Raw genomic sequence first — 15,076 nt, 5'->3', positions numbered from 1 at the left:
TCTCCAGCAACTTATCTCCCAGATTCTTGGGATATGAATGAGGCATCACCACTAAATAATTATGGGTATGTTACAGAGATGAGTAAGACTTTTCCCATCTTTTTCCTCTGGGAAAGTGATGCACTAAACTGTCAACAATAAGGAAGGTGGACAATCACAGGATTAAGACAGTGATTAGACTGGAAAAACATGGAAAGAAACACATCAAAGGTATTAAGAAAAAGGGAAAAGAGATCAAAAGGGTTTTATAGTGAGTGATTTGGTTTCCCTGTGACATTAAAATCAGCTTTAAAAACCTGCCTGACTACAAGAAGTTTGACTCCCTAAGAGAGTGTGGAGGGTATGGCATGTTACTGCACGTGTAGAGCCGATTGTTTTCATATGAACCTCTATCACAGAATCATAGAATTGTTTAGGTTGGCAAAGACCTTTGAGTCCAACCTTTAACTTAACACTGCTAAGTCCAGCACTAAACCATGCTCCCATGTCCCACATCTATATGTTTTTTAAATCCCTCAAGGGATAGTGACTCAACCACTGCCCTGGGCAGCCTGTTCCAGTGCTTGACAACCCTTTCAGTGCAGAAATTTTTCCGATAATGTTCACTAAAAATAACAAAAGGTTCTGTTCATAAATTGTGCAAAAACAGCATAGAAGAATTACATTCTGAACTCACAAGTTCACATATTCTGTCAGGTTCTGGAAATAGGGATTTTTTTTTGTGTGGTACCAAAAGGAGTCCAAATAGTTACTGTTGAATTGTGGGGCCACGTGCAACTGCAAATAATGAGAGAGGTATGTGAAAGCAATCCAGGCCTCCTGCAGTATAGACAAACAGGTTTTTTTTTTAAATCAATTCAAGGTAAATCGCTGCATTTTCAAATCCTTAGGTATAGGGAACATGACTTTGCTTTAAAAAACGCAATAATTTCCTTGGAAAGTATCGTGTCTGTGCAAAACCATTTTTCAGTAGGTTATAAAAATTAAAACAATCTGAAGAAAACCATCAACTAACACTAGACAATGTAGAGATGTAACACAGAAGAAATAAAAAAAAAAAAAAAAGAGAAAATGTTGTAATTTTCATTGCTTAGGCTGCAGTTTTTTTCCTCTGTTTGGACTGATTTACCTTTGTGCCAGGTCTCTCCGTATTCACCACCGCCCCTGATGTTCGCCACTGCTAGAACACCCCCAAGGTGTCGAACAAAAATAAGTCTTGACACACTGAAAAAGCAAACCAATAGAGGATTATTTTGATTTCCAATTTTTATATCCTTATCACTTTTATAAAGTGCCACTTTGAGGCAAAGATCTCTCCCCAAATCAATCATGAAATCATGAAGTTTCCCTTGATGGCAAACCTGAGTAGCCAGGATTTTTTCAGTAGTTACCCATGGAAAAGAAACCCTCTGCAGCTTTGAGAGAGGAAAGAACCAGTGGTGGTCCATTCTTCCTCCTTTAGTTCTGCACTTTGGAGGAGATTAGCCAGTGGTTCTGCCTAACAGACCCCCTGCTTTTTATCTTCAAAGCCTTCGGTGCAGGGACTAGAGCTATGCAGTACCGCTGGACTCCGATAGTTTCCTGAACTGTTTCTCTTCTGTGTGTCCTCCACCTTTTTCCGAGAGGAATGGAAGGCTTAGCCCAGATGAAGAAAGAAAAGAATTAAGATCAGCACTTGATCTTTGTTTATGAACAGGTATTTTCAGCACTTCTGCTTGATGTACCTTCTTTTTTTCACTTTTGTAAAATTGTATTTGCAAAGAAAAACTGCTTCTATTGTTGTTTTGTGTCAGGCTCTGCATTCAAGGCCAACCACCTTTTTATTTATTTTCCCCTTGCACTATTAAATACACAAGAAATAGTAAAAAATAAAATTACAAATTCTGCCTTTCCTAATAGCTCTAGAACCTGCTTGAAAGCTAACGTAACATATTACGTAGTGTTTTTTTTTAATGCCAGACTGCAAAAGTATCAAAACTATTGCTATCTTTATAAAAGGGACTGAAATAATTTAAATTATATTTAACAATTAAGAAGAGAAATGGATCTTGTATCTGCTGAAGCAGAAGCTTAACACAGCAGAAGCTGCAGATGGCAAACCACACATATGCCAAGGAGACCAGTGAAAGATTAAAACTGAATCCCAACCAGTTGGGTTTATTCCATCTAGTAGGTTTAAATTTCTTACTTGAAATCTTTGCTCATACAAGAAACCACTGCCTGCAGAAATTATTCCTATTCAACCACAAGAGCAAGGATTGGACCCTTCTACCTTTAAGTTCCCCAACTGCTTATAAGAAATGTCTTAGAAGATGGCAGTCCTACAGTGTCTCATGTGGATGTAATGTCAAAACAGGTAAATTTTTCATACTTTCCAAAGCAATGATCTGTGCACTGCCACTTGTTCTTCAGAGTATATACCAAGGATTAAGAAAACAAAAAGAAAAGCAGAAGGATAACTGATAGCAGATTTCTGTATTTTGAAAATCCATCAAAGGAAAACCTTTCCACCTAGGCTGGTTATCTGTGGCCATCAGATGGCTCAGGAAGCATGAATTATCTCTGCTTCTGTAAAATCAGTTCTGAAGTCCATCACTACGCATAGTATTTTCTTTAGATTGCTGTGACATGCTGATCAGATCCAAGATTGATATTCTCTAAGCACACTGTGCAAAGGTCAGAGAGCATTATTCTGTTAGACTCTAGGATGCCTAATTTTGACAGGTTGCTACACAGCTAATGTGGAGTAGCCTGACAGTAAGATGCCTCATGAGACTTTGACTTCTTTTTTTTTGGTATGCTAGAGCCACAAAACCTCCCAGAATATTCTGCACAGAGTCCATCCTCTTCCACCTGCTGAAAGAAACGTGCTGAGGGATCAGCATATTTAAACAGCAAAGAATCTGTGAGCAATGCAAAACCATCCTGTTGAGTACATCCCATCCTGTCCATGGACTCTCTAACAGAGGTGGCACCTTGATGATAATTTCTAGAGGGGTCGAACTGACTTAGCCTCTCACAGGATATGCAGTACTCATTATAGGAAGCTAGTCCCCATTTCTAAAAGCAAATAATCTTTCTGTTGCACAGACCCTCAATGGGACAAAGTCCAGAGTTTGGCAGCAATCATTATGTTGCTCAAATTATAAGTAAAGTTTAGTACATCTGTGCCCACTACTACCAGGATTTAGGTACTTCAAAAAACATCACCCCGTATACTCCAACATATACATCTAGTAATGTTCCTGCTAATGACTATTAATTAATACCCATTTTGGTACAGTCAGCAGTAAAGTGAGTCGGGACTCTAACTTAGAATCACAGAATAGTTAGGGTTGGAAAGGACCTTAAGATCATCTAGTTCCAAACCCCCTGCCATGGGCAGGGACACCTCACACTAAACCACCTCACCCAAGGCTCTGTCCAGCCTGGCCTTGAACACCACCAGGGATGAAGCATTCACGACCTCCCTGGGCAACCCATTCCAGTGCCTCACCACCATAGCAGGAAAGAATTTCTTCCTTATATACAACCTAAACTTCCCCTGTTTAAGTTTTAACCCGTTACCCCTTGTCCTGTCACTACAGTCTCTAATGAAGAGTCCCTCCCCAGCAACCTTACAGGCCCCCTTCAGATACTGGAAGGCTGCTATGAGGTCTCCAAGCAGCCTTCTCTTCTCCAGGCTGAACAGCCCCAACTTCCTCAGCCTCTCTTCATACGGGAGGTGCTCCAGTCCCCTGATCATCCTCGTGACCCTCCTCTGGACTTGTTCCAACAGTTCCATGTCCTTTTTATGTTGAGGACACCAGAACTGCACACAATACTCCAGGTGAGGTCTCACAAGAGCAGAGTAGAGGGGCAGGATCAGCTCCTTCGACCTGCTGGTCACACTCCTTTTGATGCAGCCCAGGATACGGTTGGCTTTCTGAGCTGTGAGTGCACACTGAAGCTGGCTCATGTTAAGCATCTCATCTACCAACACCCCCAAGTCCTTCTCCGCAGGGCTGCTCTGAATCTCTTCTCTGCCCAACCTGTAGCTGTGCCTGGGATTGCCCAACACTTTGAGGCAGATGTGCCTAGAGCTTATAACAAGCTTTCTCAAAGTGACTTTTAGGTTCAAGAGACTAAGTTTTGTAAGTATATAATCAGGAATTAACTTTTTTTAAAGTGAAAATTCCAAGTGATCAGACAGCACAATATTCAGGTTTCATATACAACCCTGCTATTGCCTCCTGTGTTCTTCCATGTGGGTTCTTGCTTCCAGGTTTGAGTTCAAGTCACTGCAAACTGACCAGTCACCCTAGATACCTATGAAACACCTCATTCTGCAAAGGGAAGTCTTGGTCCCTGTTCTTCCAGAAGTCTCTATAGCCTTTTGCTCATCCCTGAGTCTCTGGACTTGGTTGCTTTCTTGGCTTTTGTGGAGTAGGAGGGAGTGGTACCAAACTAACTGAAAAGACTAATCTTGCACTCTGCACCATGGCTGCTATGTTGCCTGACCTTTCTCTGGCCCCGCAGTCTTTCCCTGCACTACCTCTTTGCTTAAAGGCTTGGTACAACCTGGTCCTGTAGCAGCGAAATGCAATTTCACAGTCTGCTTCACAATCAGCTCTGTTCCAGGATGCATTAGAAACTGCTTTTCCTGTACCCACAAAGGCACATACAGGACAGTGAAGGGAAACACACTGGTTCCTGCAGGGTAATTAGCCGAATCAGAGGCATTAGTGGTACGTCTGTCATGGCATTTCCCCAGCAGCTCTGACAAGCCACTGGTGTCAGCTCCATCAGCCTTCACTCGTGCTCACTACGCAGGCTGTATAATTAATGACAGTGCTCTAGTGGGCACCATACGTGACCTACTACTAAACGCAGCTCTTCAGTCTTGAGGAGCATATAAAAGATTCATGCTTGCACTCAAAAATAAACCACTACTGTAACTGACTTAATGACTTTGGCCTATCATTCTCCTAGTTATTTCTGGATCCTCTAACCTGTTGGTTTGTTTCTATTGCTTTGAAAAAGATTTTAATTTTTCTGTGTTGGGGAAAAAATGAAAAGCAACACCAGATTCTGAATCACACAAAAATAAGCTCCCCAAGCCAGAAAGCTGTCTGACATTAATTGGTGTAAAATACCAGTGAGAAAACATTGTACTAGCTTGAAGAAACACATGACAGAAACAAACCACTGTAAAGGAGAAGAAGGAGTGCTTTGTAAAAAGTTGTAAGAACCCTAAGTTCAAATAAAAAAATCAGTAATCTTTACCCAGTAACTCGTTTGTTTGCTTTAAAGGTAAGCAGGCTACTACTCAGCTGCATTTCTGTAGCTATGTCTCAGCTCAGGATCAGGTGGACAACGTGGCAAGCTTCCGCCTTGACCATCCTGCGGCTGCTTTCTAGCACTCATGTTTGTGGTCACCTACAAAAAACCTGACCGAGTCACGGTGTTGGGCTGCGGCTGGAACAGCCCTTGAACCTGGTAACTCCTTGTGGAATACTGCAATAAACAGTAACAGGGATATAGTCAAACATCACTAGAATCTATCAGGTAAAGGGGAACTGAATGTCCTGTCCTTCTGGCATAAATTCTCTTATCAGAATTTCCGTTCCCTGATCTTACCTACCTATTTTTGCAGCACACTTTCTCACTAAGTTACAAAATTATCAAGTTATTAACCATAAAGATGCATTTGAAGGCTTTGGCTGTTCTTATCTGTCTTTTAGGAAGAGAAAGGCTGAGAAAGGGATATGTTGATATCACAGGGAGTGAATGACAGATGTGTGCCCAATCGTGTTTTATTTACATTGTCAGTGGGATAATGTGTTTTGATCTGGTGATGACTGACAGTTCTCTGTGCGTTTACTTTTAAGCGACCATAACAGATTCATATTCTTATGAACTGTGTTAATAAAGGTTTCATAGGGTTCAGGATGACATAGATCACTGCTCCCACCTCCCATCTTCCTGTCTTCTGATTGTCACCTGCACCCTCTTGCTGCTGTTTGGCAGACTCTACTAGAACCAATTTTCAACTAGCCAAAATGGCAGAAACCCACCCATTCTGTTTTGTTGGGATAGTTTTTTTTTGCCATTCTTCCAAGGTAAATCAGCTTAGCAAAGATTCCAGCAAGCACCAGGGCCAATGGATGGGAGGTGGAAGGAGGCACTGTGAGATACCTTCTTTTGCCAGCGGCCAGCTGGTGTCAGTTCTGTAGTACTTCAAATTTTACCTTAAATCAACAGATACATAATATTTACTTTAAGAAAGAAAACATGATTAAGTTTTATCACAGTTTTCAGCATCTACAATGAACTCTAATTAGTCAGTGCTTCAGCCTAATCTAAAAAAGGAATTTAAAAACTATTCTGGTAATATAATTGTATCACTCAAAAACCACAGGAAATTAAACATGTAGCTTTACAAGGCAGATAAAAACCCTTCAAATAATCGTGGACACAAGATGGGAGGCCCACTGTTAAACAAAGTATTTATTAGAAAGGACAGGAAACTGTAAATGCTATTTAGAAATACAATCGCAGTGACCTGGAAAAGCAAGTACTACAAAGGATTTCTTGAAATGTGCTGAGTCTAAAGCAAGACTGATAGCACCTAAACTTAATAGGACTGTTTCATAATAGGTTATTTTTGTGTTGGTGAGATGCTCTTCTGCTATATGAAAAATTGCTTTCCATTCAGTCCTCTGCATTTGTTTTCCCCTGCCTAAGAGCATTTCTTATGTATTACAGACAACCAGTAATTCTATAAAAATTCCCTTGCTGAAGAAATAAGCTTTTTCTTTAAAAAGATCATCTATTCAATAAAGCTTATGGCTTTTGAGGTCTACAAATCCTGTTTTGCACACAGCAGTTTTGGTTTACAATGCACTGCTTTGCATACACAGAGCCCATAGCAACTGCATCTCAAGACAATCATCTTTCCTCTTTCATGATCATATGGGAACACAGTAGGATTTTGCTTCTAATGTAATCTCCTCAGAAGTATAATACAAAAACACAGCCAAATTTTAATTATTTACATTCATTTAAACAAATGTTTCTTTAGTATGTAAACATAGGTAATTGCATAACTTGGAAAAAATACTTGCGTAATGTATACGCTCTTCTGTTGAGCTCAGTGTAGGAATGGGAAGAGGTTAAGGTGCAATCCAAAGGGCAGGGTGCCTGTTGTAAACCTCAGAAAACCACTTCTCTGCTCTGAGACAGATATATTCTGTGACCCTGGGCAAAACCCCTGAATTCAGAACTAACAAAGCAGATAAAATAATGCCTGGACACCAATGTGCTGTCCTTATGGCTCCCATCTTGCTTCTCAGGGACCTGAAATGCACTACTCTGTGAGATCCACAGTCCACCCTTACTCAGTCTGTGACAGTTGTTGATACCTGATACTTCAGAAGAAGGTATAAATTACCCTGCTTACCTGTAACTTGGTGTAATTGATATGTTGAAGCCTCCGTAACCATACAGGAAGGCAGGATGAGAACCATCCAGTTTAATTCCTTTCTTGTGAATAATAAACATTGGGATCTTAGTGCCATCTTTGCTAGGGTAGAAAACCTAAGACAAGAGAAAAAGAAATCTGAAATGCTGCTACTGTCATAACTCTCCACAAGTGGTGTTAACAAGAACCAGAAGCAATTGCTTTCATGGTGTCCAGTGAGTAAAACTTTCCAAGCAATCTGCACCAATTGTCCAGGGCAGGTTCAGTAACGGCCATCACCCATCTTGTTGCTTAACAGCTGTGGAAAATGTATCAAAATAAGACAATACAAGGGGAACGACAACATCATTTCTATGTGTCTTATTCATCAATTCTACATACAACAGGGCTTAGGAAAATGCTGCAAAACCAATACAGCTCTCTGCAAGGGAAGACTGGTGTTGTGAAAACACAAGAACTGTGTGGACCATCATATATGAGAGCAGCAAAGACTGAGCTGGCAAGGAGAATGAACAGAACTAAAACCAGATTTCCCGTCTAAAATTACAAGTGCTAAAACCTTCTCCTTTTTAAAAATTCAAAGTTTCAGATGCTAGAGAAGAGCAGACAGAGAAGAAAAACTCATGATAGGGTGGTGACTGAGACCCCACTAAGCATTACATTGTTTTGGATAACAGAGAGCTATGCTACTACCAGTAAACATGTAAAACGATGAAGATCTTGTCTTGTACTGCTGAAATCAGAGAATTCCTTTACATCAGTTGATGCAGCAGTCTTTGCTTGTAAAAACATAAATTTAATCACAAGCAGAAGGCCAAAGATATTTTAAAAGTCACAGTATTTTGGTTTTAGTATTAATACATTAGCATTAACAAAATTTCTTAAGAGTCACTTCATACACAAGATTCAAGTCAAAAGAGCAGATTTTGAATAGCTGATGACACTGTTTCTTACTAAGCCTTGTGAAAACAGAAAAAAGCTGACATCTCAACACTGATACTTGCAGCATGATTTCACCAAAGCAAGTCTCTATCTAGTAAAGTGGACTAAGCATTAGCCAGTCTTTCCAGCTTGTCTCATCAATCACTTCACCTCATCAAGGTGGTAACATAAGCCATGACAGAAACATTAGTAGCACTTGGTGCGTTTTCAGATATTATCTGGCAGCTAGAACCAGGAGCCCTAACACTGCAGAACCCCAAATCCATCCAGCAAGAAAACAGAACTATCTGTCGGCTTTCAATAAATCAGCTTCCAAAACGCCAAGTATGCGCATAGCACATGCTTTCCTGTGTCTTTCCATGACTGCCACAGCACTGTGTGGACTTAAAAGCTAAATTCCAAGCACGCAAACATAGATTGCAATTGCTTTATCATGGTTGCCATATCTTGTTTTGATGCACGTACCTGCCTGCATACATTATTTTAGGATCCAGGGCGTCTTATTTTGCCAGTCAAGCAAAATATGTGGGTGTGAATGCAGATAACTGCTTGTCCTAAAGTTCTGGTTGACTACTTTTCATTGCTTTGGCTTTAGCATCATTATTTGCAGCTTCTAGTCTGATTAGAACAAAGAAGAGGTAAATAAAGAATGACATTCTTATCATTTTGTTGCATGTTTACAACCCCTGTGCTCTTAAAGGAAAGAGACCTACCACGCTTTATTATAAAGCATGTGATCATCAGTATCTATTTTTATAACACATGAACCTCATGAGTAATATGAACCTGTGCAACACATTTATTCTGAGCATTGACTGTAATGTGAAACAAGTAAATCCACATGGCATGTTGAAAATAGAATAATTGCATTTAATTTTAATCATTGCTAAGGAAATGTGAGAAATTTCTAATGAAACTACATCTAGCTCCAAAAGCTTCACCAAAACCTGCAGACATATTCCAGATAAAATCTGGTATTTCACAGTTCCCAGCAGATGAAAAAATTCAGAACAAAAGCCCAAAGGCATTTTTACACAGATTCTATCACTGTTTCTAACTATTGCTACAACTTTACTGACAAGTGCTCATCAGAACTCACTGAAGTAGGATAGAAAGGATTTTCAATTTCAGTATTTAGCCTAACAGTATTTAGCGCTCGCAGCTCAGAAAGCCAATCGTATCATGGGCTGCATCAAAAGGAGTGTGACCAGCAGGTCAAAGAAGGTGATCCTGCCCCTCTACTCTGCTCTTGTGAGACCTCACCTGGAGTACTGTGTGCAGTTCTGGTGTCCTCAACATAAAAAGGACATGGAACTGTTGGAACAAGTCCAGAGAAGGGCCACGAGGATGATCAGGGGACTGGAGCACCTCCCGTATGAAGACAGGCTGAGAAAGTTGGGGCTGTTCAGCCTGGAGAAGAGAAGGCTGCATGGAGAACTCACAGCAGCCTTCCAGTACCTGAAAGGGGCCTGTAAGGATGCTGGGGAGGGACTCTTTGTTAGGGACTGTAGTGACAGGACAAGGGGTAACAGGTTAAAACTTAAACAGGGGAAGTTTAGATTGGATATAAGGAGGAAATTCTTTCCTGTGAGGGTGGTGAGGCACTGGAATGGGTTGCCCAGGGAGGTTGTGAATGCTCTGTCCCTGGCAGTGTTCAAGACCAGGTTGGACGAAGCCTTGGGTGAGATGGTTTAGTGCGAGGTGTCCCTGCCCGTGGTGGGGGGGTTGGAACTAGATGATCTTAAGGTCCTTTCCAACCCTAACTATTCTATGATTCTAAAAAATTAAAATATTCCATGGACAGAAGAACAGCTGAGGCTGGTGATGAGGAGCTCCACAGATTCCTCTTTAAGATGCTACCCATCAACTCCAGTTGCAGCAGGCAATTCATACAAAATGAGCACCTGGCCCTCCTACACTTACAGCAGTTCCGGCTTTTGGCCAGTCCTTTCCTGATGATTAAAGGATGCCACTGATTTTACTGATTCTTTCTGAACAAGGGCATTTTTTTGAAACAACTCCCTGAAAACTGATTTCAGTAGGGCTTTTATCATCATCAGTTAAGATTAAATAACATACCATTAAATGAAAACTCAACAAAAAGACGATACATGTCAAGGTGACATTTGCAATTTAAGAGTTTTCACTCCTATCTTTGCTAAAATAATGATTATCTCTCCCTCCAAGATGAACAAACAGGAAGGGGGTGGAAATCAATTCAGTGAGACACCGAGATAGGTGAGGCTATTTAAGCTTCTCCAAATAGACTATTTTCAACAACTGATTCAATCTCACCTTTAAATTGGGTGTTATCTCTGAAGCAAGTCCAATGGTTTATTTATGTAACCAATAAAGCAACGTGCTTCTATCTCAAAGATTAAGGTAAACTGGAAAGGGCAAGCCCTAAAAAGAATTCCCCAAGATGGTATTTCATAGCTTATTTTAGAAGCAGTCGGCTTTTACAGCACTAAATGCTAATAAACGGATACTACTGGTTTCTACTTTATCACAGATAAGAGTGATCCACTTGTACTGGTCACATTATATTACCCATTGCTCATATATTTTCAAATAAAGACTCATTACTACAGACATTAGCACGTAAGAGGAGGACATATCAGCAAAGTGATTTTGGAGGGAAAAGGGTGGAGAACAATGCTGCAGACTTATTATCATGAATGCTGAAACTCACTATTCATGGAGACTCACACTAAAAATACGTAATCTCAGTCTCTAGAAATGCACCACAACGCTGTGTGGTTGACAGGGCACTCCTGCTGTTTGCAAGCCTTCATGCTATTCTAGGAGCATATCGCTGAAGCGGAACAGCAGCCCTGAAATAGCAGTAGCTCACTTCATCTCACACTAATGTCCCTATCTGTCACACAGCAGAGGGGTCATGGTGCCAGAAAGAATCACTTTCAGTTCAGACTGCCAGAACCTGAGGCATGAATTTATAGCCCTTATTCTTCTTCTTATGACCCAGGGAGAAAGCGTCACTCTTTGCGCAATTACTCATTACTATAAATTACAGGAAGATTAATGTATACAAGCTACATGAAAACAAATCTAAGTCATTCTTCTTTAGTGCATACATACATATTTATAGAGTGGTACATTGTTGTTTTTTGTTAACTTAGCATTCGAAAGCAATTTACACTCCATTTTCACCTAAAAATTACAACGGAAATTTCCTTCCAAGACAATTTACATAGTAAGTTTTACAGGTAAATATAGTTAATGGCTGTGTGATAGGGTTTGTACTCCTGAAATAATATTACTTCTACAAAACCAAAAATTCTTCTAAGCAAAATTCAACCTTGAACTTTTACAGATTGAAAATTAACCTTATAAAGGCAAGATTCAACAGTTTGAAATACTGCTGTAAAACACAAACAAAAATAAAAAATACAGGTTTAATGGATATATTTTCAAGCTGTGAGCAATACTTGAATGTCCACAAGCCTTTTAGAATTTCTATGATTCATTAATAGCAAAGAGAAATAAAATCCAGTTCAGAAGTGATTAGTTTGGCTTTTTAGTAAGAATTATTTCCTGCAGATTATATGTGAATTTTACATATAAAAAGGAACTTTGACTTCTGGGACTTGAAAACACCCCCTAAGTCACAGTAGACTAATTATTCTTAGAAAGCCACTAGTGATTCTAAAAATGGCTCTTTCAACCTCTCTTTCAAGATTAGGTACTACATACCAGAGATATCAATTCTTTCCATGTCTTTGTGTGCTTGATCAAAACCAGTTAAGAGTTACGCTTGTCATTAGATTGCCATCCATTGTGCGAAATGCCAAAGAATTTTACAAAAAGCAACTAAAAAGGCATATAAATTATGCTGGAATACTCCTTATTAAGAATGAATGATCCACAATTTAGGTTTAATAACACCATGACAAAGCCTTTAAAAAGAGTTTTGTTCCAATGTCCTCTACAGAATTTTACTGAGATAATTCTTTTCATTTGAAACACATATGGGATGCAGCAGTCTTGTGAAGTTTAACAGCTGTTTTCTGCTTCTAGGTAAGAGCGGCTGCCCTCACACACAGCTGCTGTGATTCCACCAGTGGCCACCACAAAGTTACAGACAGTAGTAGAGAAGTGTAATGCCCTGTTCAGTCACACCACCCATGGGCACAAGTGAAGCAGCTGATGAGCTGTGTTGAGCAGCTGATCAAAAGGAATGACTACTTCAGTTTTTATTTCCTGGAATTACATTTCAAGGGTCCAGTTTCACATAAAGTACTTCCTTCATTAAGTGTGAGATGAAGATTTCTCATCACACTTACACACATTTGTGCTTTGAGATTTGGGGAAGGAAAGCATAGTGTAAGTAAATCATGTAATGTCACTCATGCTTTCCCAAATGCTGCAAATGCTTTGTTAAAGGCTCAGCATTTTAAAAGTCCCCCGCAACTATTTGAAAGATGTCTGGAAGAGTAAACATAACGGAGTAGTCCCTGGAGAAAGTATTCCTACACAGATGTGGCAAAAGGGTGTTCAAACCTGTATTTGGGTACAGAGGAACAGTGCCTGAGTCTGAACAATGCTACATAGCAACACCTCCCACTGACAAGTTCTAATAGCTGCTACTCTTTGCTTCAGGAAGGCAAGTCACAAAGACCCTGCCTTCACACCAGCAAGTCTGAACACAAGTCTCCCTTCAGCACTAGCAAGCAGGGAGAAATCCTCTCCTCCAGATACCAAGGCAGAAATCTCACCTGTTCACACAGAATCACATGCTACCTTCCCCCACCCCATCTCATTCCATCCCTCATTGCCTCAGACCATATAAAAAATCTGATACCAGTGTGAGGCTAAAGATTATAGCCCATCACAAGCAAAACATCTTATTTATTGCAGCATTGGCACAGACCCAAGTATAAGACCACCAGCAGCCCCATGGATAACTCTGGCAGCCAGCCAACAGCCACTGTAAGAGCAGCTCTTACAACCAGTTTTTGTATTCCTATATACAGCATGAACCACAAGCCAGGAGAAGTAATAGAGAACGATTACAACTACACAGCAAATCCACGGGATCTGAGGTTTCTTTTCTTTAGAGGGGAATCCTCATCAATCTTCTTTAGCCCTCTTAAATTAGCTTCAAAGCAATTCTGCGTGGGTTGCGAAGCTTGCTTAATACAGAACTGGACAGGGGCCAAAGTTACTCAGCACAGTAAATATTCATGCAGGTAAAACCCAGAAAGGAGAACAGTCATTTGCAAAAGTACTGTGAAAATAATCAAGAAACCTTTTAGAAGAAATGATTTTACAACCCACTCACTGGCACAAAAAGCAGCCTCATGCTGATAGAGGCAATGTGCCAGGAGATGGTCTTTTAGAAGAAATGCCTCCTTACTAAGTTCAGCTGCTTAGCTCCAAATGATTGCAGGGAGGTGTATCACAGGCTAGTGGGAGGAGGGAGGGGAAGGCAAGACAAAAATATAGCTGAAAGTTCAGAAATCCTGCAAGACTGATATGCGCTTTTAAATTACACTTTTCTACATTAGTTAAAAGGCAGCATTCCCTTTGCATAAAGCATTAGAAGCAAATGGGATGCAATGAGAATCCCCTCTACTCCATTTTTGCAACCTGGATGACTTCTTACTTCTTCTCTAAATGTTTATCCTCTGCCCCTTTCAGAGTTCCTTGCAGCAGAATTAGCATCTGCCACATCGTTTTCATTTCTTTTATCAATTTGCCTCTGTACGGCGCAGAGACAGCCAGATATCAGATAGGTAACATTTACCTTTTGAGCTAAATATACATTGTAGTCATGTGAAACAGAAAAGTGTCCCAGGAGCCCCAGTAACTAGTTACAGTCTAGTTACTTCTGTGGTTACACATTCGAGAAATTATTATTATGTAGTACAGCATGAGATAAGCAAAGTACTGTCTCAATAGGACGAGCACAGTTATAAATAAAAACATAAATAACAGGTGCTGGGTAGTGCAATTTCTTTCATTAAATCAAGCTTTACTTCATTGAAAAAACTGCTCTGGCAGGAGTCAACTCACTGTAATAGCGTGTAAGCATTAGAAAGTAAACACTACTCATCTTTACCATGCTGGGTATCAGCTCAAGCTGTAGTGAGAAACACTACAAGAAATAAAATGTAGAAGCAACTTACCATGGGGTAAGCAAGGGGAGAACTTAGCTTATATAAGCTACTCCACAACAACTATTCTTATTTATGATTTTGCACTGTTATAGGTATATACATCTAATTCGACATAGTGAGAAAAAGATATATTCACCTCAAACAGTAACTGTCTCATTCAGCTTTTCTGTTTCTGTCTTTGTCTTGCTCAAAACTGGCTTGGTTACCTCAACCCAGCCCTGCTTCAGAGCTCTTACAAGAGTCAAAAAGATTATACAACCACTGTTGGTTTTTCTCCCTTACACCTACATGGTTCAGGGTGCTCAAATTTCACCTGTAAACCTGTATCCAAAAATTCTTGCACAGAACAAATTCAGTCTTGACACTGGTAATGTCAAGTGCCCAGCTTGTGTTAATGCCTGAAGAAGACCCACATACTCAACATTGCCAAGATGTTTTATTTATGACTTTCAATCCCTGGACAATTTCAGAGCACTCTGCTTTCTCTTCCTTAGAGTATCATAGCATGTTTATAGGTATCAAGTTGGTTACC

The 15,076-nt window shown here is 40.1% G+C and overlaps 1 protein-coding gene across 1 annotated transcript in view; it reads right to left on the bottom strand.

The window, feature by feature from the left end:
- The window catches only part of PREP (prolyl endopeptidase), a 100,401-nt gene that overhangs the window by 13,169 nt on the left and 72,156 nt on the right, over positions 1–15,076 (bottom strand). The window contains exons 11-12 of the mRNA XM_061460197.1: positions 7,442–7,578; positions 1,130–1,224 (exon numbers count right to left, since the gene is read on the bottom strand). Coding sequence (XP_061316181.1) covers positions 1,130–1,224; positions 7,442–7,578 — 232 coding nt within the window. The remainder of the gene's footprint in view (positions 1–1,129; positions 1,225–7,441; positions 7,579–15,076) is intronic.

The sequence above is a fragment of the Pezoporus flaviventris genome, unplaced genomic scaffold, assembly GCF_033815535.1.
Source record: "Pezoporus flaviventris isolate CSIRO_AGI_PZ_B2104156 unplaced genomic scaffold, CSIRO_AGI_Pfla_v1 ptg000031l, whole genome shotgun sequence".
NCBI lineage: Eukaryota > Metazoa > Chordata > Aves > Psittaciformes > Psittacidae > Pezoporus > Pezoporus flaviventris.
This window is presented reverse-complemented; position numbering and strand designations above follow the sequence as displayed.